Source organism: Nelumbo lutea, chromosome 3 (genome assembly GCF_056320005.1).
Source record: "Nelumbo lutea isolate HS-2025 chromosome 3, American lotus-T2T, whole genome shotgun sequence".
In the NCBI taxonomy this organism is placed as follows: domain Eukaryota; kingdom Viridiplantae; phylum Streptophyta; class Magnoliopsida; order Proteales; family Nelumbonaceae; genus Nelumbo; species Nelumbo lutea.
The window spans coordinates 88428575-88454868 of NC_142686.1; the positions used below are offsets into that span (position 1 = coordinate 88428575).

The 26294-nt window shown below is 40.1% G+C and overlaps 1 protein-coding gene across 1 annotated transcript; it reads right to left on the reverse strand.

Moving 5' to 3' along the window:
• Positions 1-4175: 4175 nt before the first annotated feature.
• On the reverse strand, positions 4176-26294 carry LOC148866233 (uncharacterized). The gene is made up of 4 exons (XM_088976426.1): positions 25973-26294; positions 25393-25512; positions 5839-6088; positions 4176-5706 (listed from the first exon to the last, which is right to left on the reverse strand). Exons 1-4 carry the CDS (start codon positions 26292-26294, stop codon positions 4176-4178), a joined length of 2223 nt encoding a protein of 740 aa, XP_088832552.1.

The window sequence follows — 26294 nt, forward strand, 5'->3', positions numbered from 1 at the left end:
TATGAAAGTATTTGTTGTTGTAAAGGAACAATGAGACATGATTCTAAGTATTAAATGACATAGATGGCCACCTCTTCTCATCAGTATTGACAAGAAATGACCATTGCCACACCTTCCTTATTAGTTGCCTAACCAAGTCTAGTTTATTCATTTCCCATCTTGTTGTTTAGCAAAGCATTTTGGAAGGGTTTTCAAGAATAAACAGTTTGTGTTAAGCAGGTCATTCTGCATGGAAATGGAAGATTATAAATAGGGATGTCAATTGCTCTGATTTAGCAAAGCTTTGGTTCAACCCGAACCCAAGATGACTAAAGGATATATGTATTGAATCCGACCCAACTCATTACATATATAGACTAACAAAGTCTAAATATTAAGAGGCTGGTTTGGTTCAGCATTGATCCACCTCAACTTAATTCCGATTAAGGCTAAAAGAAGCCAAATTTGATAGGGTTGTATCAATGTGGGTGTGAGCTCCAAGAAGCTCATGGCTGGCTCAAAGAATGGGTTTATTAAGCTGAACTTCATTGGTCCAGGTGTTTGAACTGGTCAAGAATGGGTTTGGCATTAACCATCACCCTTTTGAGGTTTCAAGTTGGGATATATGAGGTGGTAATTCGATATGGCATGTGGAAATGACATCTTCCTAGTTTAACGGTTAATGGGTGAATTAGGTCGTAGAATTTGATATATTGGGTTTGTTTGGGTATTTGAACATAGTGGTGAGGTCTGATTGGCCAAATAGGGCCGAGATGATCAAGATCTATGATTGACAAGTTTGAACCAATGGGATTTACTAAAATAGAATCTTTGCTTAATGATAGGTCAAATGGAAGATTTTTTAGCTGAAATTTAGTGGGTAGGCATGGATTAAGGGGATCGGTCAAGTGGGCGATTCTTATTCAAGAAAGAAATGTTTAAGCATGGTTTTCTACTTTTAGTCGTACAGGGTCATCATAATGGAATCTTAGCACTTTTGAGGTTGATCGGTGTATACTTGCGGTGGGATTATCTAGTTGATTGTATCTTAGTGATCTTGAGGCGATGAATGCATTGGATCAGGGCCAACATTAGAAAGGAAGTTGGTGTGATGAACAGTGGATGTGTGACTAATTTATAGTTTCCTAAATCTATGGACCATATCTAATTAGGTGTCGATGTTGTTCTCAAGGTTTTCATTTACCCATTGATTATGTCAAAAGAGGGAATTTTGGATTTGGAAAGTCTTAATTTAATTTGGTTATGTTTCATAGTTTTGGGGTTTAAAAGTAGGGTACAGAGTGGTAGGAAGAAAGGACTGAGCAAAAATTGGGTGCTAACATTGGGTTTACCACTTAAGCTGACTAACTGATTTCTTTAATGTAATCACATAAGTGGTAGTTAAATTTAATCTACACAGTCGTTGGATAGATTTGGGGAGATTTATCCTGCCAAGGCTAACACTGGTGTACTGGCAAGTTGGTTGGGGTGGCTTGTCTCAGCTTCCAGGGCGAGAGACCTGAGGTACATGCAATGTGGGTTTTCTTGAAACCCTGAATCGGACCAAAATTCTAGTATTGCCCTGGACCTTGGAGATTGGCGTGCTGTCATAGGCACCCAAAAATAAAACCTATACTCGTAAGAATAAAATGTAGTAGTGCGAGTAAGGATCATTCCCACAGAGAGTATATAATCTGAATTATGTGCTACATGAATCAAAGATGAGGGGGATATGTGTAACGAAACCAGATTTGAAAGAAAGAAAATTAGGATTAAAGAGAATAAAATTTAAATGGGAAGCAAAGCAATTTAGAGTGCTGTAATTAATCAAAAGAATGAATCCAGCAATAGCATTAAGCATTAGAGATTGATGAAGCTAAACAACACAAGCACAAGCGGTTGCATTTAATTTAGTCGAGTGTTCTTCCTAGGATCTAACAATTTCTGATGCAGCAAATCATTAAACCCTATTTGCTTCACAGATTAGAGGGACCAAACAATTACGGATTTGATATCTAATCTAGCAATAGATTGTAATGAATAATAAACTAATAGGCCTTCCTAGGAATCAAACGAAACAATTCATAGATATAAACATAGAAGAACATTCAAAATCCAAAACATGAATTAAACAATAAAAACCAAATTAGATCTCACAGTTTGGTGGAACTCTAAGGCTTCTGCTTCTTCGACCAAGTACAAGAGTTTAGCCATGCATGGTTATGGTGAAACCTCCAAGAAAATCAGAGAATGAAGAAGTGGGGCAAAGAGAAGAGAAGAGAAGAGAAGAGAAGAGAAGAGAGGTTCAGCTACTCCCAATCTGCTTGCCATCTCTCTAAGTTTTTCTCCTCTTCTCTACTTCCCCCCAAGAGAAGCCTACAAAATCTCCTAAAATTCCTCTAGGTTAATCTATAAGTCTGACTTATCCAAAAAATACTTAAAAATAAGATAAAACAAAGTTCTTGTGTGAGTGGGAGAATAGTGAAATCACGGATGAAAACTTCAAGGCTAAGGAATGTCTTCAACACGTCACCAGTGCAGTTGTAATGAATTCAAGCCCGATTTGGACCTATATTCAGTCTGAATCTATCAAAACTCAAAACAGGAAAGTTGTATAAATTTTCCTTATCTTTCCAATGCATCTTGAATAATCTCAATCAGAATCTGGATGAGAGAGTTATACTCAATCTACCACATGGCGCTGAAATTGTGTAAAATGACCTGATTAGCCTTGTTTCTCACCTATCGCCTCCTTTCGTGCCTTAAACCAAAATAAAAGAATTATGAGTGCATTTGGGCATAAAATAAACATAAAATGCTAATTATTAAGGGAGAAAAATATGATATTTTTCATTCTGGTCAAATTCCCCCACACTTAGACCTTGCCCGTCATCGGACAAGACAAAACTTAAGCAAACTAAGCAAACTATTCTACCAAAGTTTAAACTCAATCTTCCTTCATCTTTTTCCACAAATATTCTAGGTTAACTGATGCAAACCATTAAATCAACATGGCCCAGTTATACATGACTCATCCATCCACCAATCCAATTTTTTACTACTACAAACCAGGTAGTAAACTAGGGAAAACAATTTTTTTTTATTATCTCCTCTTTTTTTTTTCTTGGTGGAAGTGAGTGCATTTTATGCTCCATCTCACTTTTAGGACTTAGTCAATGGGTGCATTTTATGCTTCATCCCCCACTGTTTAAATTTCTGGCTAGTAGGTGCATTTTATGCTCCATCCTACTTTTGAATTGCTTGGTTGGTAGGTGCATTTTATGCTCCATCCTACCAATTATAGCAATTGTAAAATATCTACCCTATTTACTTAAACCTGGATTTAGGACTAGCTTAAAAAGGGGATGGCTTCAGGTGAATCCTTTATTCCCTAATCATATTTCCTTATTATGTACACAAGAGTTGCCCTGGAACACTGTTTCAATTAATTCCAAAAGAGTTGAATTTTTTTTTAATATATGCAGAAAAACACAACCTAAAACAAATTTTAAAACGCAACCTAAATTTTAACCTAAATCCCCTCCCCCACACTTAAAATGTACATTGTCCCCAATGTAGGGTAAAATGCAAAGAAAGGGTGGAAATAAATAAACTATAAATGCAAGGAAGAAAAAGAAAAATAAACTTCCCTTTTTTTAATCATCATAAACTGGATCCTCTAACTCTTGTGGCTGCAACTTCCGGTGCTTTCCCCTTCCATCCATCATGGGTGGGTTCAACCTTCTTTGTGGTTGACAGGAAGGTTTTTCTTGCTCTTCAAGTAAGATGTGATGCATGCATGTAGACGGGCCGATTCCTTTGATATCCGCAATCATCCAACCGATAGTCGTCTTATGCTCCTTGAGAACCTACACAAGCTGCTCTTCTTGTGGTGCGCTAAGGCTACTAGAGATGATCACCGGTAATGTCTCTCCATCTCCAAGGAATACGTACTTGAGGTGACTAGGGAGAGGCTTCAATTCTGGAATGGGGGCCTACAAAACAGAGGGTAAAGGTCTCTTGTCAAAAATCGGCAATAAAATATGAGGAGCATTACCTGATTGTTGTAACTCTGGAGAATCATCCGATGCTGCAACTGTTTCCTACAAATCAGAATTCAACATTGTCTCCTCTTTCTCAAGATGTTTACTAATGGAGACTTCTAATCCATCCTTTTCATTAAGTTCGAAGACTTCCTATGCCAAAGAATTAATCGCATCAACAGAACAAATAGGACTATCATCAGTAGGATATTTCATGGCATCATAGATATTAAACTTAACACTCTTACCATCAAATTCCGTGGTGAGTGTGCCACTATAAACATCTATCTTAGTCTTGGATGTTTTTAAGAGTGGTCTCCCTAACAAAATAGGAGTGGTTTGATCACCATTATCCATATCAAGCACATAAAAATCAGCAGGAAAAACCAAATCATTTACTTTCATAAGAACATCCTCAACTACACCCTTATGATAGGCATTAGATCTATCAACTAATTGAATCACAACACCCATTTTATTTAAAGGTCCAAGTTTCAAAGAAGCATATATAGAATATGGCATGACATTAATGGAAGCTCCTAAGTCTAACATAGCCTTCTCAATTCTAGTGTTACCTATCATGCAAGGGATAGTGAAAATACCTGGATCCTTGCACTTTGTAGGGACCTTTTTTTGAATAACTGTAGAAACATTCTTCCCTACTCTCACCTTTTCACATCCTTTTATTTTTTGTTTTCTCTTATGTGTACACAATTCTTTCAGGAATTTAGCATAATGAGGTACTTGTTTAAGAGCATTAAAAAGGGGAATATTTGCCTCGTAGCTACAAAAAGTCTCATAAAAATCTTTATACTGCTCATCTTCTCTAGATCCTACTAAAGCATGAGGAAAAGGAGGTACCAGTTTATAATTAGAAAGAGGAGGAAACTTACACTTGGGTACTTCATCACCATTGGGGATGATGTCTTTCTCCTTTCCTTGATTCAACAATGCGGGGGCTGCCCTTGCTAGTGCCTCAACCTCTTTACCATTTCTCAAAACGATTGCACTTACATTTTCTTTTGGATTCACAACTGTTTGAGAAGGTAATTCCCCTGAACTCTGAACCTCTAACTGACTAATTGCCATTGCCATTTGACCCATCTGATTGTCCAAACATTGGATATTGGCCCTTGTCTCCTGCTGAAATTGCAAAGTGTTAGTGGCAAGAGATTTGGCAATATCCTCTAAAGACATACCTGAATTTGAAGTTTGGGCTGGTTGTTGTCTAGGTAGGTGCGGCTGATATGGCTGAAAAATTTGGCAGTTTTGTGGATTCCCATAGCTGAGATTGGGGTGATCCCTCCATCCTGAATTATACGTGTTCGAATAGGGATGATATTTCCTTTGCGGTTGCCCTGGAAAACCACCTGCCATATTTACTTGCTTGACAGACTCCTCTTGAAGAGTTGGGCACATATTCGTTGGATGCCCTACTATCGAACATTTCCCACAAGCCTTTACTGTTTCTATGTTACCTATAGCCATTTGACAAACATGAGAGGTCAGACTTGTAATTTGTTGTTCTAGGGAAGAGATATTTACCTCATTATCATGTTTTGATGGAGGGTTGAGCCTATAGCTGAACTGTTGAAAGTTGGCCGCCATATTTGCAATTAGATTTCTCGCGGCCTCGAGAGTTTTATCTACTAAAGCCCCTCCACTAGCAACATTGATCATGCTCCTATCAATAGGTTCAAGTCCCTCATAAAAATACTGAATAAGTTGTTGTTCACTGATTTGATGATGGGGACAGCTTGCACATAACTTCTTAAAGCATTCCTAGTATTCATGTAGTGACTCCCCATTGTATTGCCTTGTACCATAGATTTCTTTTCTGATATTGGCCACCCTTGAAGCTGGGAAGTACTTTTCCAGGATTAGACTCTTCATCTCGTTCCATATGGTAATACTCTCGAAAGGTAGATAATAGAGCCAATCCTTAGCTGAATTCTTCAGAGAAAATGGGAAGGCTCTCAATTTGATTTTTTCTTCAGTTACCCCCATGGATTTCATGCTCGTGCATACCACATGCAGCTCTTTCAAGTGCTTGTGAGGATCCTCACCTACAAGACCATGAAAAATGGGTAAGAGATGTATCAATTCAGATTTTAATTCAAAATTAACATCAGCATCTAAAGTAGGAAAAGTTATGCATAAGGGTTGCTGATTTAAATATGGTGCAGCAAGCTCTTTCATGGTTCGATTTCCGGCCATGATGTCCTCTTCTCTCAAATCAGAACCGCTAATAGATAGAGAATCGAAGGCTGGACCATTCTCCTCGGAATGACTGAGCTTCCCTCCTTAACCTACACAAAGTCCCTTCTATTTTCGGATCGAACTACAAATTACCTTTCTTAGAGAATCGGGTTACATGCATAAATTAAGGAAAACCTAATAAACCCTAAACGACATACCATAAAACAAATAAAAATAAAAAAAAATCTAGAATGATTAAATAAATAGATAAATGAATAAAACAGAAAATAATCTATGCTAACACACAAACAATCAAAGTGATATATAGAAAAAAAAAGAAATCAAAAATTTCAAGAACTAAACAATTATCACGAGGAGCACAAAACAATTATCACAAGGAGGCACCCAAAAATAAAACCTATACTTGTGAGAATAAAATGTAGTAGTGCGAGTAAGGATCGTTCCCATAGAGAGTATCTAATCTGAATTATGTGCTACGTGAATCAAAGATGGAGGGGGGTATGTGTAATGAAAACCAGATTTGAAAGAAAGAAAATCAGGATTAAAGAGAACAAAATTTAAATGGGAAGCAAGGCAATTTAGAGTGCTATAATTAACCAAAAGAACAAATCTTGGTCTAGGATAACATCCACCATCAAAATTTCACTACTGCTCATTGATGCAAAAATAAATCAATTCAGACTTTGAATATTCATCGTAGGAATTATTTTCCTACATCTTCCTAATATCAGTTAATTGGAAAACAAGCGATCCTCTTAACCCTTACTACTGAACAACCCCTAAACAAGCGTTAAAGAGTTAATCCAGCAATAGCATTAAGCATTAGAGGTCGATGAAGCTAAACAATACAAGCACAAGCGGTTGCATTTAATTTAGTCGAGTGTTCTTCCTAGGATCTAACAATTTCTGATGTAGCAAATCATTAAACCCTAGTTGCTTCGCAGATTAGAGGGACCAAACAATTACAGATTTGATACCTAATCTAGTAATAGATTGTAACGAATAATAAACTAGTAGGCCTTCCTAGCAATCAAGTGAAACAATCATAGATATAAATATAGAAGAAGATTTGATATCCAAAGCATGAATTAAACAATAAAAACCAAATTATATCTCATAGTTTGGTGGAATTCTGAGGCTTCTGCTTCCTTCAACCAAGTACAAGAGTTTAGCCATGCATGTTCATGGTGAAAACTCTAAGAAAATCAGAGAATGAAGAAGAAGGGCGAAGAGAAGAGAAGAGAAGAGAAGGGAGGTTCAACTGCTCCCAATCTGCTTGCCTTCCCTCTAGGTTTTTCTCCTCTTCTCTACTTCCCCCCAAGAGAAGCCTACAAAATCTCCTAAAATTCCTCTAGGTCAATCTACTAGTTTGACTTATCCAGAAAAGACTAAAAAATAAGATAAAACAAAGTTCTTGTGTGAGTGGGAGAATGGTGAAATCGCGGATGAAAGCTTCAAGGCTAAGGAATGTCTTCAACACGTCACCAATGCAGTTGTAGTGAATTCGGGCCCATTTTGACCTTGATTCAGTTCGAGTATATCAAAACTCAAAATAGGAAAGTTGTAGAACTTTTCCTTATCTTTCCAATAAATAGAATCATCTCAATCAGAGTCCGGATGAGAGAGTTATGCTCAATCTTCGACATGATGCCAAAACTATGTAAAATGACCCGACTAGATCCTCTAACTCTTGTGGAAATAACTAAACTATAAATGCAAAGATAAAAAAGAAAAACAAACTTCCCTTTTCTTAATCATCATAAACTAGATCCTCTAACTCTTGTGGTTGCAACTTCCGGTGCTTTCCCCTTCCGTCCATCATGGGTGGGTTCAACCTTCTTTGTGGTTGATAAGAAGGTTTTGCTTGCTCTTCAAGTAAGATGCGATGCATGCATGTAGACGGGCTGATTCCTTTGATATCCGCAATCATCCAACCGATAACCGTCTTATGCTCCTTGAGAACCTACACAAGCTGCTCTTCTTGTGGTGCACTAAGGCTACTAGAGATGATCACTGGTAATGTCTCCATTTTCGAGGAATATGTACTTGAGGTGACTAGGGAGAGGCTTCAATTCTGGAATGGGGGCTTGCAAAACAGAGGGTAAAGGTCTCTTGTCAAATTATGCCCTGCACTAGGTGTCCAATTTCTTAAAAGCCCTAGACTCGATTAGTCTGTGATATGCCTTGTTTCTCACCTAGTGTAGGCTGTCTGTTATATTCCCTCATACGGGCCTCAGAAGCCCTATCTCCCGGACGTTCCGGGGCAAGATTCTTAGCTACTTTGTCCTACTTCTCTGAAGTGAGGACTGGCATAAGGTTACGGTACTACTTAGCACAGTTTAGGCCCTTAAGTTTGTTGTCATCCAACAGTTTAGCAATTTGTCCGTTTGCCATTTCTGATAAAAAGCAAACATTAGTCCACAACCTAATTTGATTCGTGTTATCTACATAGATATGGCTTTTAATCAATGTTTCATTCCCATTTTTTCATCTCCGAGATTTCCCTCCCATCTCAGTGACGGCGACTATGAATTGTCTTTGGAAATCTGGGAAATCACATAGGGTGCATGGAGCCAACTGTTTCAGCTGCATAACCCCACCACCTTTCCGTGAAGGATCATATCCACTCATCATATGAGCTTTCCCTTTGGCCTCTGTCAAACAAGGTTCATTGCCATTTTAGGTTAAAACTTTCTGTACAGTGAGTGATCACCCATCATATTCATGAACGCCAAGGTACCATGAGAGAGTTTTCCTTTTTGGGATAGGCCTCTCCCACATCGGTCTATGGTGCCCCTATCATCTTATGAAGTATTCCAACAAGTCCAGCAGTAAATGAATAGCCCAATTTTATGATGCGTTTCCTCATTACTAAAGGACCCACCTTCATGCTAATGATGGAAGGCCTTTAGAGAGTTCATCATATGAATCTCCCTATCACATGCACTCATATTTTAGGAGGGAACGAAGTTACGCCCTAGTTTGATTTAGGTCAAACCAAAGTGGCTCCCACTGACTTTTATAAAGATAGATTTAGGTGGGCCCTAAACGAGTAGGGTTCCGTACGGTTCCTCTTAGGGGAGGTGTGGGACCCACCATGAAGGCAAATCATCCAATGATCTTTAGGGACACCATGGCAATGATGTGCATTCAGCCATGGTGTGCGCATGAACCACTATCGTATCTGCATGGGCCAAGTGCTTATGGCCCATGAACGTTGCATATCACACATCCATACATCACATGCAAGGATTGAATTGATCCAATCTATTAATATTTGTAAAGCCCGTTAATAAAGCCCAATTTAATCCCCAATATTACTGATTAATATTATCTAGGTATATGGGCTGAATAGCAGTAAGCAATTCGGCCCATATAGCTTGTATGCAATTGGTGGGATTTAGTAGTTTCAACTCCTTAAAACTGGGCCTTACAGGTGTGGGCCGAATTAAGTCTTACAATTAAACATCAATCCCTTGACCCAAGAGTGGGAAATTAGGGATGAGAGCAGCCCCCATCGAACCATAGATTCGGTCCAACTAGTTTGGTCCAATCTGGTTCGAATGGGTCTTGGGTTCGATTTTTAATTCAAGAAAACGATCTAAAATTAACTATTGATCAAAGAAAATCATAAATCAGTAACATGGCTGTTCACACATCTCAAACCTGCAAAACAGATGTTAGATCACAGTTTGCAGTTTCATAAACTGCAAATCGCTGATAGTGATTTTCCCATCTGCGAATTCTCATTCTCCATCTGCAAAATCTCCTTCTCCTGCACATCCAGCTTTGATCTTGAAATAAAATAAATAGAAAACCCTAATTTTTCTATTAATATTACATTAGATCGAATTTCTATATATTCAGTCTAAAATTAAAAAAAAATTACAGACCAGAATGTAAAAAACTGTAAATCACAGATATCCTGCACCAATAAAGATTTCGATCTCCTTTGTACGAACATCCCATAAATCAAGAAAATTAAAAAGAACAATTCTAAATAAATTTTAGATTTATAAAGAATTAATTTTAGATCATTCGCCCTTGATCTGGGAAACAATTTTCTAGAAAAACCACAATCTGTGCAAATCGGGTAGAAAGCCTTCTGCCCATTTGTGCAAGTTCAGATCTAATTTATTCCGGTTCAAGATTTGAACCATGGCTCTGATACCACTGAATGGATGAGAAATCTATCATATTGATAGCCTGAACCCTGCAAGAAGGTAGGGAAAATTTTCAAAATTTTCTCTATCACCCATGTGGGAATCACATTCCCTGTTTTAGAAAATCTGCATTTTCAAGGATCAATCTTGAACCTAAACCGAATCAGATCTGAAACCAAAAGGTAGGTGAGGGATATACCTGATACGGAGTAGTAGTAACTCCCAACAAAGGTGTTCACACACAAGGAAAACTCCAAAGACTGCTTCCATTGAAGATGACACGGCGTAGGGTGGAGCAGAATCAGCAGGTTCTTCATAAGAATCGAATCCTTTAGCAAGAATTCGATGGAGGGTATGTGAGCTGAAGGGATAGGATATCCATCACATGGACTCCCAAAGATTGTGAAATAAGGGGCAAATTTCAAAAAAAAAATTCTCCCTTCAACTGGGAATCACATTCCCTATTTAGAAAATCATATTTTCAAGGATCATTCTTGAACCATAAACTGAACTAGATCTGAACCAAAAGGAGTAGGGAGGGATTATACCTGATGCTGAGAAAATCATATCTTCCAATGGAGGTGTTCACACCCAAGGAGGGATCCAAAATCTGCTCCCACAGAAGATGGCGCAGTGCAAGGTGGAGCAAAATCAGCAGTGTTCTTCCAAAAGAACTTGACCCTTCGCAAGAATCAACTGTGTGGCTTGTGAATACAACTTCAACCAATCTTTTCTCCAAAAGATTGGTATCAAGATTGAATCTTGATTACTCCTATAGAGAAGAGGAGATTGAATTGCTGGAGGCGGCGGCTGTAGGAAGGAGGCGGCAAGAGAGTATTCGCAGGGTGCATAATTCTTTCTTCTTGTGATTTCAGTTCTGAAGACAGGAGTTGTGTTTTGCATGTCTAAAGGCTGCCGCCCCTCCTCCTTGTATATACTTAAAGGGATCAGCTCCTAATCCCATTAGGAGTTGCTAATCCAAATCATATTTGGAAAAGAAGTCCATTTAAATGATAAGGGATAAACCTTATCTTATCTGCAAATCAGATCAGCCATCTCCTAATCTAATTAGGAGGCTTCCAGATCTAAATCTCATTTAGATCTTGAACTCTCTAAGTGGATAAGGTCTGGGCCCAATCCTATCAACTGAGCTATCTCAGAATTCGCCCCTTTAAGTGACTAATCAAATTAGCCTAGTTCAAAATGGGCTTAAGGCCCATTTAAGGTTATGTATTCATTTAGCCTTCCAAACTGCTGTCCAGTTGGGCTTCCTTATATGGCATGGGATCCTAACATTGATCTACACATCAACTACATGGGTTCGGCCAAGCCTTTGTTACAAGGCCTAGCCGAATACACTCTTATGGATAGTGCACCCCTTGAAACCCATCTCATGGGCTCTATGTGCCCAACACTTACCCTAAGTGGTCCCTGGGCCAAGCCAACTTGTAACACCCAGGGATTGTGGGCAGATGCAAGATTAGCCCATCAGGTATTATCCTCAATGGTCTTACACTTAACCTCTTAGCCCATAATGATCATACACTGCCTGATAAGAGAGGACCTCTCCCTCGGCTGCAAGGAATAGTGTTGCACTCTCTGCTTATATGGGTCCCGAGAATTAAAACCTTTTGCAAATCTTTTAGAAACCATAATATATATACTTTTATATCTCATATAAAATATATTTTGCAAAACAAATCTCAACGGTTGAAATCAGCTGCCGGCAGTCTTGGTTTCCATCAGTGAGAGTGCATCCCCGAACATTACCTTTGTCCAACAAAGGGGCTGATCCTATCACTATGATCACCCACTCAGATGAATTCTCAGACTGTACCAACATACCCAGGTTTTGACCCCCGCTAAGGATCTCACTGATTGGTACATCAAAGACAGTCTAATCCGACACTCAGTGCAGTATCAGAATTGAGTCTAGGGGTCGGGTGTAACTTTCCAGTTTTGCCCATCAATCTCCAAGGTCCAAGGCAGTATTGGAAATCTAGTCCAGTTCAAAGATTCAATTAATCCTACATTGTATGTGCCTAAGGTCTCACCTTGGCAGTTGAGACAGGCCACCCCAACTGACTTGGTGGCACCACAGTGTCAGCCTTGTCATGATAGGTCTCCCCAGACCGACCCACTGGCTATGAACCTTCTAAACTAACACGAATCTCATTAAATGTCCAGTTTAAGGGTATTATATAGAAACATACCAAGGGAACAAGAATCAAATATGCACTTTTATTCATTTACAAAAATCACATAAAGTACATCATCTTGATTGAAGCTAAGGGCATACAAAATTGTCTAACAGCTCCCACTTGCACTTAGGTCCAATCAGGTACTAGCTGGAGTCTCCTGCTTTCCACGTGTTTCTCAAACACTTTCTATGATAGTGGCTTTGTCAATGGGTCTACTAAATTTTCCGCTTATGCTACCTTTTGAATTATGACGTCCGCTCTACCAACAATCTCCCGTAGTACGTGGTACTTCCTCTCGATGTGCTTCGACTTCGAGTGGGCTTGTGGCTCCATAGCCTGAGCAATGGCTCCATTGTTGTCACACAACAATGGGATGGGGGATGTGCTGGACGGAACTACTCCCAACTCATGAACAAACTTCTTCATCCACACGACTTCTTTGGTAGCCTCACTTGCGGCAATGTACTCGGCCTCGGTCGTGGAGTCTGTAGTGGACCCCTGTTTGCTGCTTTTCCAGCAAACAACACATGATCCTATCGTGAAAACACATCCAGATGTAGACTTTCTATCATCTAGATCTGACTAGAAATTGGCATCTGTATACCCTTGGATCTGTAGTGAGTTACCATCGAATACTAAACAAAACTCTTTTGTCCTTCGGAGGTACTTAAGTATGTTTTTCATAGCAGTCCAGTGCTCCTACCCTGGGTTGGCCTAAAATCTGCTTACTACACTCACTGCCCGAGCAATGTCAGGATGAGTGCATAGCATGGCATACATGATGCTCCCTACGATAGAAGCATAGGGAACATCTTTCATGCCATCAATCTCCTTAGAAATCTTGGGAGACATCTTCTTGGAGAGACTAACCCCGTGGCTGAAAGGAACGTTTCCTTTCTTGGAGTTCTCCATGCTGTATCTTTTGACTATTTTGTCAATGTAAGTAGATTGGAATAATCCTATTATCTATTTCATTCTATCTCTATAGAGTCGAAGACCCAGTATATAGGAGGCTTCTCCAAGATCTTTCATGGAGAATTGCTATGAAAGCCATACTTTCACCATAGTTAACATTCTTACATCATTCCCAATGAGTAGAATGTCTTCTACATACAGAACCAAGAAGTTAACCTTATCTCCATTGTACTTCCTGTAGACACAGGGTTCATCCGGATTTTGCTCGAAGTCAAACGATTTGACAGCAAAGTCAAAACAGATGTTCCAACTTCTAAAAGCTTGCTTAAGTCCATAAATGGATCTATTAAGTTTACATACCATGTTTTCCTGACTTGTAGCAATGAAGCCTTGTGGCTGCTGCATATAGATATCTTCTGTAAGATCTCCATTCAGGAAAGTAGTTTTGACATCCATCTGCCAAATCTCATAATCATGGTATGCTGCTATAGCTAGCAGGATCCTAATGGATTTAAGCATGGCCACAGGCGGAAAGGTTTCGCCACCAGACGAGCTTTGAAGGTCTCAACCCTACCATCGGGGCCCTTCTTCCTCTTGTAATTCCATTTGCAACCGATTGCTTTTACCCAGAGGGTGGATCTACTAGGGTCTAGACTCCATTGGTCTCAATTGAGTCCATCTCTGCTCTCATGGCCTCCACCCACTTCTGGAAATCTATGTCCAACATAGCTTCCGCGTAAGTCATGGTATCCTCCTCACTAGTCAAGGTTTCCACTAGGTAACTATCCTGGTCATAACCATAACGAACTGGTGGCCTAGATACCCGAGTGGATCTTCTAGGTTGGTCACTACCTGGAACTTGTGGGACATCTCACACTGCTCTTGAGCTCTCCTCATCAAGAACAATTTCTTGACGATGGGTGTCTAGGATGTAATCGGTCTCCAAGAATTGTGCATTTTGACTGTAGAACACTTTCTGCTCACTTGGGTCATAGAATAGGTAACCTACAGAGCGTTTTGGGTAGCCTACAAATAGGCAACGACTGGTTTTGGATTCCAACTTGTTTGCACTCATTCTTTTAACATGTGCTGGACAACCCCAAATCTTCAAGTGTCTGACACTTGGTTTCTTTCCGGTCCTAAGTTCATATGGAGTATTCGGAATCAATTTGGTTGGAACCCAATTCAGCACGTAAATCGTAGTCTCTAATGCGTAACCCCAAAAGGATGTGGGTAACTCTGAGTGTATGAGAAGCGACCGGACCATATCCAATAAGGTCCTATTCCTCCTCTCTGAAACACCATTAAGTTGTGGTGTAGTAGGAGGAGCTAATTGTGATACTATTCCATTGTCCTTTAAGTAGTCCTTGAATTCGTCAGAGAGATACTCGCCACCTCGATCTGATCGAAGGGCCTTAATTTCTCTCCCTAACTATTTCTCGACCTCTTGTCTAAACTCTTTGAACTTTTCAAAGGATTCAGACTTGTGTCTCATTAGGTACATGTAACCATATCGCGAGAAATAATCTGTGAAGGTGATGAAATACACATGTTGATTTCGTGTCCTAACACTCTGGGGACCACATACATTAGTATGTATTTGGTCAAGTGTGCTTGTACATCTTTCAGGATTACCGTTAAATGGCCATTTTATCATCTTTCCTTGTAGGTAAGGCTCACAGGTGGGAAGATCTTCTACAGTTAGAAAATCCAAAGGACCATCCTTTACCAACCTTGTGATTCGGTCAACACCGATGTGGCCAAGTCGTTAATGCCACAGACACGTGGGATTAACTATATCACGGACTCTCTTCTTGGGGATTTCAGCCGATGTAGTTTCGGTTATGTTAGTTCCTAGAGAAGGATGTAGAACATATAGATCGTTCTCTAGTTCCCCATATGCGATGAATCTGTTATTTCTTTTAATAGTAATCGTATTACTAAAGAAGTCAGAATAACCATCTGCACACAGTTTTGAGACAAAAATCAAATTTCTCCTTAAATTTTGTACATAAAGACAATCTTTTAGTACAATAGTTCCTTCTCTAAAAAGTAACTCCACGGTTCCTATGGCCGCGGCTGCAACAGTTGCAGTAGTCCCCAAGTAGAGTGTGACTTCTCCTTCACTCAGCATTCTGCTTACCTTGAACACCTGCCGTGAGTTACACAAATGAGTTGAAGCCCCGGAGTCAATACACCAGGATGCAGAAGCTACCAATAAATTGGTTTTTATAACACAAGTTTCGAAATTACCTTTCTTGGATTCCAGGTAGGCAGGACAGTTCCTTTTCCAGAGGCAGGTCTTCTTGCAGAAGTGACAGGCATCCAATGCTTTGTCTTTCTTCTACTTCTTGGGTTTGGCAACCTTCTTCTGGGGCTTTCTCTTCGCCTTCCTTTTCTTGCCCAATTTGCCAGTTTCAACAAGCATGGCAATGGGCTCATCCTTTTTAATCAATTCTTCGGCCCTCTGCAACATATTGCTAAGTTCCTGTAAGTTGACATTCAGCTTGTTCAGGTTGTAGTTCATGATGAATGGATTAAAGGATGGAGGCTGAGAGTTGAGAATAGCATCAATTTGTGTTACCAGATCTAGCCCGGATCCAAGAGCCTCTAGTTCGTTGATATAACCCATCATCTGGAGACAATGGTCGTGAACTTGTTGGCTCTTGGACATTTGCACGGTCATGAACTGTTTCAAGACTTTCTGCCGAGTAGAACGATTCTGCTCTTCGTACAGTGTCTTGAGACTATCCAATACATCCTTGGCAAGTTCGATCTGATTGAACTGCCTCTGAATTGGATTGTCCAAAGAGGCAATGATATAGCAGCGGGCAAGGGAGTTTTTCTCCTCCCATTCTTGGTATTCTCTTCTATGGGCCTCAGAAGCCCTATCTCCCAGACGATCCGGGGTAGGATTCTTGGCTACCTTATGAAAGAATGGTAGGATCCATCTAATGGATGCCAAGAAGGGTGTGGAATGGGGGGCAAATTTCAAAAAAAATTTCCTACCTTCTTCCAACTAGGAATCATATTCCCTAAATTTAAAATACTTTATTCAAGGATCCTACTTGAACCATAAACAAACCAGATCTGAACCAAAAGTTAACAGGAAGAATTATACCTGATCCAGAGAAATAATATCTCCCAAAGTTGGTGTTCACGCCCAAAGAAGTAACCAAGATCCGCTCCTGCTGAAGATGACACAGCTGTGGATGGAATGGAACCAGCAGGGTGCGTCCTACACACTGGATTCTTCACAAGAACCCTTTGGAAACCTTGAACACTGAATCCTTTTGTCTATCTTGCAAGACTATTGTCAAGAACTGCTTTCTTGACTTCTTGTTGCTGCAAAGATCCAATCTTCCAACAGGTAGTGGCGGCGGCTGAAGGAGGAGAAGTCCAGGGACGAAGAGGGCAGAATTGTCTCTTTCCTTGGAGTCTGTGAGAGATCAAATCTCAGATTGCAGGATGTGTTTCTTGCTTACTCAAACCCCCTAGTTCGAAATCTGATATTTCTGCTAGGGTTTACTCATCTTTCTTCTTGATTAAGAAACCTCCTAATATTTTGGGAGTTATCCCAATCCAAATCAGTATTTGGATAGAGGTTAATCTTAATCCTATATGCAGATTAAGTTAGTTAACTCCTGATCTTATCAGGAGGTTACCAGATTCAAATCTAATTTGAATTTGGTCTCTCAAAGTGGATAAGGTCAAAGATCCAATCCTTTTACTAACACTAATCTCAGATTTGCCCTATGAACTAGTGATCATATCATCCCAGCTCGAAATGGGCTTTTGGCCCATTAAGTGTTCAGTGTTTAACTAGTTTCCAACCTGCTGCCCAATTGGGCTTCTTTGTATGGCGTGGGACTCAAGCATTGATCTACACACCAGCCACATAGGTTCAGCCCAGCCTTTTTTCCAAAGCCCAGCCGAATTCACTGAAAGACTCAGTGACCCCCTTGAGCCCATCACATGGACCCTATAGGCCCAACACTTACATTAAGTGGTCCCTAGGCCAAGCCATCTTATAAAAACCAAGGGACTGTGGGCAGGTGCAAGATTAGTCCATCAGGTATTATCCTAAATGGTCTTACACTTAACCTCTCAGCCCTTAATGATCAAGCACTGCCCGACAAGAGAAGACCTCTCTCTCGGCTGCAAGGAACAGTGCTGCACTCTCTACTCACATGGATCCTAGGAATTAAAAGCTTTTGCAAATCTTTTGAAACCATACATATACATATACATACATATATATATATATATATATATATATATATATCTTATTTTGCAAAACAAAATTCCAACGATTGAAATCAACTGCCGGTAATTTGGTTTCCATTAGAGAGAGTGCATTACCGATCATTACCATTGTCCAACAAAGGGGCTGATCCTGTCACTATGACCACTCACTCAGATGAATTCTCAGACTACCCCAACATGTCCAGGTTTTGACCCCCACTAAGGATCTCACTGATTGGCACATCAAAGACAGCCCGATCTGACACCTAGTGATGTGTCATAATCGAGTCTAGGGGTCAGGTGTAACTTTCCAGTTTTGCCCATCTGTCTCCAAGGTCTAGGGCAATATTGGAAATCTGGTCCGGTTCAAGGGTTCAAGTAATCCCATACTGCATGTGCCTTGGGTCTTACCCTGATGGCCGAAACAAGCCATCCCAACACTTAGTGGCACACCTGTATCAGCCTTGGCAGGATAAATCTCCCCAGACTTATCCAATGGTTGTGAACATTTAAAACTAACACAAGTTTCTATAAGTGTCCAGTTTTAGGGTCTTACACAGAATTATACCAAACAATATGAATCAAACATGCACTTTAATTTATTTCCACTAAATAACAAAAGTACATCAAATCCGATTGAAGCTAAGGGCATACAAGACTGTCTAACACCTTATCCAACTTTTCAAAGGTTATGACCAACATAAGGTTCCTATACCAGTCGGCATAGTTTGGGCCCTTAAGTTTGTTGTCGTCAAAAAGTTTTGTAAATGATCCCTTTGCCATTTTCTGATAAAAGAGCAAACATTAGTCCACAACCTAATTTGATTCATGTTCATTTACATAGATATGAATTTTAATCTACGTTCCATTTCCATTTATTCATCTCTGAGATTTCCCTCCTTTCTCATTGACGGAGACTACGGGTTGTCTCTGGAAATGTGGGAAATCACATAGGGTGCATGGAGCCAACTGTTTCAGCTGCATAACCCCACCACCTTTCTGTAAAGGATCATATCCACTCATCATATGAGTTTTCCCTTTGGCCTCTGTTAGACAAGGTTCAAAGCCGTTTATAGGTAAACCTTTCTATCCAGTGAGTGCTTACCCATCATGTTCGTGAACACCAAGGTATCGTGAGAGAGTTCCCATTTTCTGGTGAAGCCCCTCCCACATCGGTCTATGACGCCCCTATCATCTTATGAAACACTCAAACATGCCCAATAGCAAATGGATAGCCCATTTTCTGGTGCGTTTCCTCATTACTAAAGGACCCATCCTCATGCTAATGATGGAAGGCCTTTAGAGAGTTCATCATATGAATCTTCCTATCACTTGCACTCATATTAGTTGGAGGGAACAGTTATTACGCCCTATTTTGATTTAGGTCAAACCAAAGTGGCTCCCACTGACTTTCATAAAGTCAGATTTTGGTGGGCCTTAATCGGCTAGAGTTTCGCACGTAACCTCTTGATGAGGTGTGGGGCCCACCACTGAGAGAAGTCATCCAATGACCAAAAGGGACACCATGAAATGATGTGCATTCAGCCATGGTGTGCGCAAGAGCCACTGTCGAATGAGCATGGGCCAAGCTCTTATGGCCCATGTACGTAGCACATCACACATCCATACATCTCATGCAGGGATAAATTGATCCAATCAATTAATCATCTGTAAGGCCCATTGAAAGCCCGATTTAAATCCATAATATTAACCATTAATATTATCTATGTATATGGGCTGAAGTAGGGTTGCCCAGTTCGGCCCATATAGCTTTATACTTTAAAGTGTGCTTTTGGCAGTTTTAACTATTTTAAACTGGGCCTTTACAGTTTGGGCCGAATTAACCATTTAATTAAATATCAATCCTTAGGCCCATTAGTGGGAAAAATAGGGCTGACTTTTAGCCTTGATTAAACCCTAGATTTGGTCCAAATAGTTTGAACCAATCTTTGTTCGAATGGGTCTAGGGTTTGATCTTTAATTAAATTTTTAATTCAAGAAAATAATCTAAAATTAAAGAACTGATAAAAGAAAATCAAGAATCAGTTAAACAGGGCTGTTTGCACAATCCATCCTGCAAAACAGAGGTTAGATCACAATTTGTAGTTTCATAAATTGCAAATCACAGATAGCGAATGTCCCATCTGCGTGCGAAATCTCCTTCTCTGCGAAATCTCCCTTTTGCACCGCCAACTTCCATCCAAAAATAAAAACAAATAGAATTCCTATTTCTATTAATAATTACATCAGATCGAATGCCTATACATTGAGTCTAAAATTTAAAAAAAAATTATTTACTGACCAAATGTAATAAATAAATCAAGAAACTGCAAATCTTGCAGTTTTCCCTGCGTAAACCAAAAATTCAAACTCCTCTTATATGAATAGCCCATAAATCAAGAAAATCATAAAGAACTATTCTAAACAATAATCATATTTATATAAAATAATTTTAGATTATTTGCCCATCAATTTTGGGAACAAATTTCCCAAAACCCATATCTATGAAAATTGGGTAGAACGCCTTCTGCCTATTTGCGCAGGTTCAGATCTGAAACAGAATGGTTCAAGATTTGAACCATGGCTCTGATACCACTGAAGGGATAGGATACCATCACATGGACACCCAAAAATTGTGGAATAAGGGGCAAATTTCAAAATTTTTTGTCCCTTCAACTAGGAATGGCATTCCCTATTTAGAAAATCATATTTTCAAGGATCATTCTTGAACCATAAACTGAACTAGATCTAAACCAAAAGGAGTAGGGAGGGATTATACCTGATGTAGAGAAACAGTATCTCCCAATGGAGGTGTTCATGCCCAAGGAAGGATCCAAAATCTGCTCCCACTGAAAATGGCATAGTGTAGGCTAGAGCAGAATCAGCAGTGTTCTTCAAAAGAACTTGACCCTTTGTAAGAATCAACTGGGTGGCTTATGAATACAGCTCCAACCAATCTTTTCGAAAAGATTGGTATCAAGATTGAATCTTGATTACTCCTATAGAGAAGAGGAGATCAAACTGCTGGAGGCGGCGGCTGCAGGAAGGAGGTGGCAAGAGAGTATTCGCAGGATGCAGAATTCTCTCTTCTTGTGATTTCAGCTCTGAAGATAGGAGTTGTGTGTTGCATGTCTAAAGGCTGTCGCCCCCCTCCTCCTTTTATTGACTTAAAGGGATCAGCTCCTAATTCCATTAGGAGTTGCTAATCCAAATCATATTTGGATAAGAAGTCCATTTATGTGATAAGGGATAACCCTTATCTTATCTGCAAATCAGATCAGCCATCTCCTAATCTAATTAGGAGGCTTCCAAATCTAAATCTCATTTACATCTTGGAATCTCTAAGTGGATAGGGTCTGGGCCCAATCCTATCATCTAATCCATCTCAGAATTCGCCCCTTTAAGTGACTAATCAAATTAGCCTAGTTCGAAATGGGCTTAAGGCCCATTTAAGGTTATGTATTCATTTAGCCTTCCAAACTGCTGCCCAGTTGGGCTTCCTTGTATGGCGTGGGACCCTAACATTGATCTACACATCAGCCACATGGGTTCGGCCAAGCCTTTGTTACAATGCCTAGCCGAATACATTGTTATGGACAATGCACCCCCTGAAACCCATCTCATGGTCTCTATGGACCCAATACTTACCCTAAGTGGTCCCTAGGCCAAGCCACCTTGTAACACCCAAGGACTGTGGGTAGATGCAAGATTAGCCCATCAGGTATTATCCTCAATGGTCTTACACTTAACCTCTCAGCACATAATGATCATACACTACCCGACAAAAGATGACCTCTCCCTCGACTACAAGGAACAGTGTTGCACTATCTGCTTATATGGATCTCGGGAATTAAAACCTTTTGCAAACCTTTTAGAAATCATAATATATATACTTTTACATCTCATATAAAATATATTTTGCAAAACAAATCTCAACGATTAAAATCAACTACCAACAGTCTTGGTTTCCATTAGTGAGAGTGCATCCCCGATCATTACCTTTGTCTGACAAAGGGGTTGATCCTGTCACTATGATCACCCATTCAGATGAATTCTCAGACTGTCCCAACATACCTAGGTTTTGACCCCCGCTAAGGACCTCACTGATTGGTACATCAAAGACAACCTAATCCGACACCCAATGCAATATCATAATCGAGTCTAGGGGTCGGGTGTAACTTTCCAGTTTTGCCCATCAATCTCCAAGGTCCAAGGCAGTACTGGAAATCTGGTCTAGTTCAAAGATTCAATTAATCCTACATTGTATGTGCCTAGGGTCTCACCCTGGCAGCTGAAACAGGCCACCCCAACCGACTTGGTGGCCCCACAATGTCAGCCTTTTCAGGATAGGTCTCCCCAGACTGACCCACTGGCTGTGAACATTCTAAACTAACACGAATCTCATTAAGTGTCCAATTTAAGGGTATTACACAGAAACATACCAAGGGAACATGAATCAAATATGCACTTTTATTCATTTACAAAAAACTCATAAAGTACATCATCTTGATTGATGCTAAGGCCATACAAAACAGTCTAACAGCACGACTTCAGATCAATTTTTCTCCAAAAACTGATATCAAAACACTTCTTGATCGCTCCTACAGTGGAGATCAAATTGGCTGTTACACAGTGTATGCCCTTAGCTCCAATAAGATTGATGTACATTATGACATTTATTGTAAATGAATAAAATACATATTTGATTCATGTTATTATGGTGTGTTTCTGTGTAATACCCTTAAACTGGACAGTTATGAGTCTCGTGTTAGTTTAGAATGTTCATAGCCGTTGGATAAGTCTGGGGAGATTTATACTACTAAGGCTGACACTGATGTGCTGCCAAGTGTTGGGGTGGCCTGTCTCAGCTGCCTGGGTGAGACCTAAGGTACATGTAGTGTAGGTTTACTTGAAACCCTAAACCAGACCAAAATTCCAGTATTGCCCTGTACCTTGGTGATTAGTGGGCAAAACTAGAATGTTACACCTGACCCGTAGACTCGATTATGATACTACACTAGGTGTCAGATTGGGCTGTCTTTGATATGCCAATCAGTGAGATCCTTAGAGGGGGTTAAAACCTGGGTATGTTGGGACAGTCCAAGAATTCATCTGAGTGGGTAATCATAGTGACAAGATCAGCCCCTTTGTTGGATAAAGGTAATGATCGGGGATGCACTCTCTCTGATGGAAACCAAGACTGCTGGCAGCCGATTTCAATTGTCGAAATTTGATTTTGCAAAATACATTTATATATGGATATACATATATATATATATATATATTATGTTTTCGAAATGTTTGCTAAAGGTTTTAATTCTCGGGATCCATGTGAGCAAAGAGTGCAACACTGTTCCTTGTAGCCGAGGGAGAGATCCCCTCTTGTCGGGTAGTGCTTGATCATTATGGGCTGAATTTTTATAAGGTGGATTGGCCCAGGGACCACTTAGTGTAAGTGTTGGGCCCATTAGGAGCCCATGTGATGGGCTTCAAGGGGTTCACTGTCTTTTCAGTTAATTCGGGTAGGCCTTATAACAAAGGCTAGGCTGAACCCATCTGGCTGATGTTTATATAAATGTTTGGGTCGCACGCCATACAAAGAAGCCCAACTAGGCAGCAGTTTGGAAGGCCACTGAGCACATAAAACATATTGGGCCTAAAGCCCATTTCGAACTAGTTTAGTTGGACTAATTAAAGAGAGGGGTAGATCTGGGATTGGATCAACAGATAGGATAGGGAGTTATTCCTATCCACTCAGAGAGTCCAGATCTGAATTTGGATCTGGAAACATCCTAATGAGATTAGGAGAGAGCTGATCTAATCTGTAGAAAAGATAAGGATTTATCCTTATCACTTAAAGAGAGTGCATATTCAAATAAGGATTTGAATCAGGAAACTCCTAATGGGATTAGGTGCTGATCTCTTTAAGTCTATAAAAGGAGGAGGGGGCGAACCATTCAGTTCATTCCAGCATCCTAGAGATCAGATCTCAGATCATACAGAGAGAAGACAACAACAATGTGACTGCACCAACTTCTCCCTGCGTTCTCCTCCAGTTGCCGCCTACTACTAGTTCGATCTCCAGTTTTGTAGGAGCGATCAAGATCGGTTCTTGATATCAGTCTTTGGAGAAAGGCTGATCTGAAGTCATGCTCACAGCCTTCATCAAATTCTTGTTGAAGGATTCAGTTCTTGGGAAGAACTGCTGATTCTGCTCCACCCTACATTGTGTCATCTTCAATGGGAGCAGTCTTTGGAGATTTTCTTTGGGTGTGAACACCTTCATTGGGAGATACAATTTCTTTGTATCAGGTATATTCCTCTCCTACTTTTGGTTTTAGATCTGGTTTGGTTCTTGGTTCAAGATTGATCCTTGAAAATGCAGATTTTCTAAAACAGAGAATGTGATTCCCAAGTGGAAGAGAGAGAAATTTTTGAAATTTCCCCTTACCTTCCTGCAGGGTTTGGTCATCCATAAGATGGATCTCACATCCCTTCACTGGCAATGGCGGCAGCAGGAGGAGGGTGCAAGAGTAGAAGATGGCATAGTCTTACTGTAGATGGCTTCTCTCTTTTTATGATCTGAGATCTATTGTGATGAGATGAATGGTTTGTCCCCTTCCTGCTTTTATATCCTTAAAGAGAGCTCCTAATCCCATTAGCAGTTTCCTAATCCAAATCTGTATTTGGATTAGGACTTCTCTTTAAGAGATAAGGATAAGTCCTTATCTTATCTGTAGATTAGATCAGCCCTCCTAATCTTATTAGGAATTTCCAAATCCAAATCTGTATTTGGATCTAAACTCTCTAAGTGGGTATGGATAACTCCCTATCCTATCTTCTGGTCCAAATCCCAGATCCGCCCCCTTCTTTAACTAATCAAATTAGACCAGTTCGAATTGGGCTTTAGGCCCATTAAGTTTATGTGCTCACTAACCTTCCAAACTACTGCCCAGTTGGGTTTCTTGGTATGGCGTGGGACCCAAACATTGATCTACACATCAGCCAAATGGGTTCAACCTAGCCTCTGTTACAAGGCTTGGCCGAATTCACTTTATGGGCAGTGAACCCCTGAGCCCATCACCATGGGCTCTTAATGGGCCCAATACTTACAATAAGTGGTCCATGGGCCAAGCCACCTTATAAAAACCTAGGGACTATGGGCAAATGCAAGATTAGCCCATTAGGTACTACCCTCAATGGTCTTACACCTAACCTCTCAGCCCATAATGATCTAACACTGCTCGACAAGAGAGGACCTCTCCCTCGGTTGTAAGGAACAATGTTGCACTCTCTACTCACATGGATCCTGGGAATTAAAACCTTTTGCAAACATTTTGAATCCATAATATAGATATATATATACTTTATATAAATATATTTTGCAAAAGACAAGTCTCAACGATCGAAATCGGCTGCCAGCAGCTTTTGTTTCCATTAGAGAGAGTGCATCCCTGATCATTACCTTTGTTCGACAAAGAGCTGATCCTGCTACTATAATTAATTTAGGAAGCATGCAACCTTGCTCAAGTAGTTGTAGGAAGTCTTGAGGTCTTAGACTTAGGCCTTGATCAAAGATGGACTTGGGACTCATCCGTGGTCAGTCAGGAGGTTTGAGAGTCATACCTTGTTGGTGATCCAAGAGTTCTACCTTGATGTCAAGGTTAATGACAAGATCTAAATCAGTCCAGCCTAGGAGAAGCTTGATTTTCTTTATTTCTTGTAGGAGATCTAGAGTAATTCCTTCTGCATTTGAGTCATAGATGGGTTCAAGATCAGACTAATCTTGGTCATGGCTAGCCCATTCTGCATTATGGGTTCCATGTTGCATCTCTAAACTCAAGTTGTTAGTTACCCCCAAGTTAGGCCGATTAGGGTCATGGTTGACCCACTCTTGATGTTTCCTGCCTTCTGGTTCTCTCCCAATGGTAGGGTCTTGGTCAACCCAATTTTTGCTTCTCTTTTCCTTGCCTTTTGCCTTGCCAATCTTTTATTTCCATGATGAAGATAGGCTCTAGATTGTTCTGTTGAGGCTCTTGGTTTACTTTCCCTATGTCATGCCAGTCTTCTATGTTTGTGTTTGAGATGGGCTCTAGGTCAACTTGCTTCAATTCTAGCTTTTCTTTCCATGCATCATGATGACCTTTTGATTCAGTGATTAGGTGCTAATCGACCCAATTTGAGTCTTGCTCCAATTTCCATTTACCATGCCATATGTTTATGTCTTGCTTCATACCATGTTGATCTCCTATACCAAATTCAAAGGTGGCCTGCTGAGATTTTAAGGCAAAACTTTGCCCCTGGTCTAGACCTGTACTGAGATTTTCTTGCCTCCGGTTTGTGGGAATCACTTGAATTGAAGCAATAAAACCTTGTTCTAAGTTTAATTGTTCAGATTGCACATTATGTTCTTTTTGAACTGGTTCATCAATGTTTATCTGCTTTATAGGTTTGATGAATTGAGTTGGATCGAACGGTTGACCTTCTTCAGTTTTTTGCTGCATCACAATGATAATATGCATTACCAT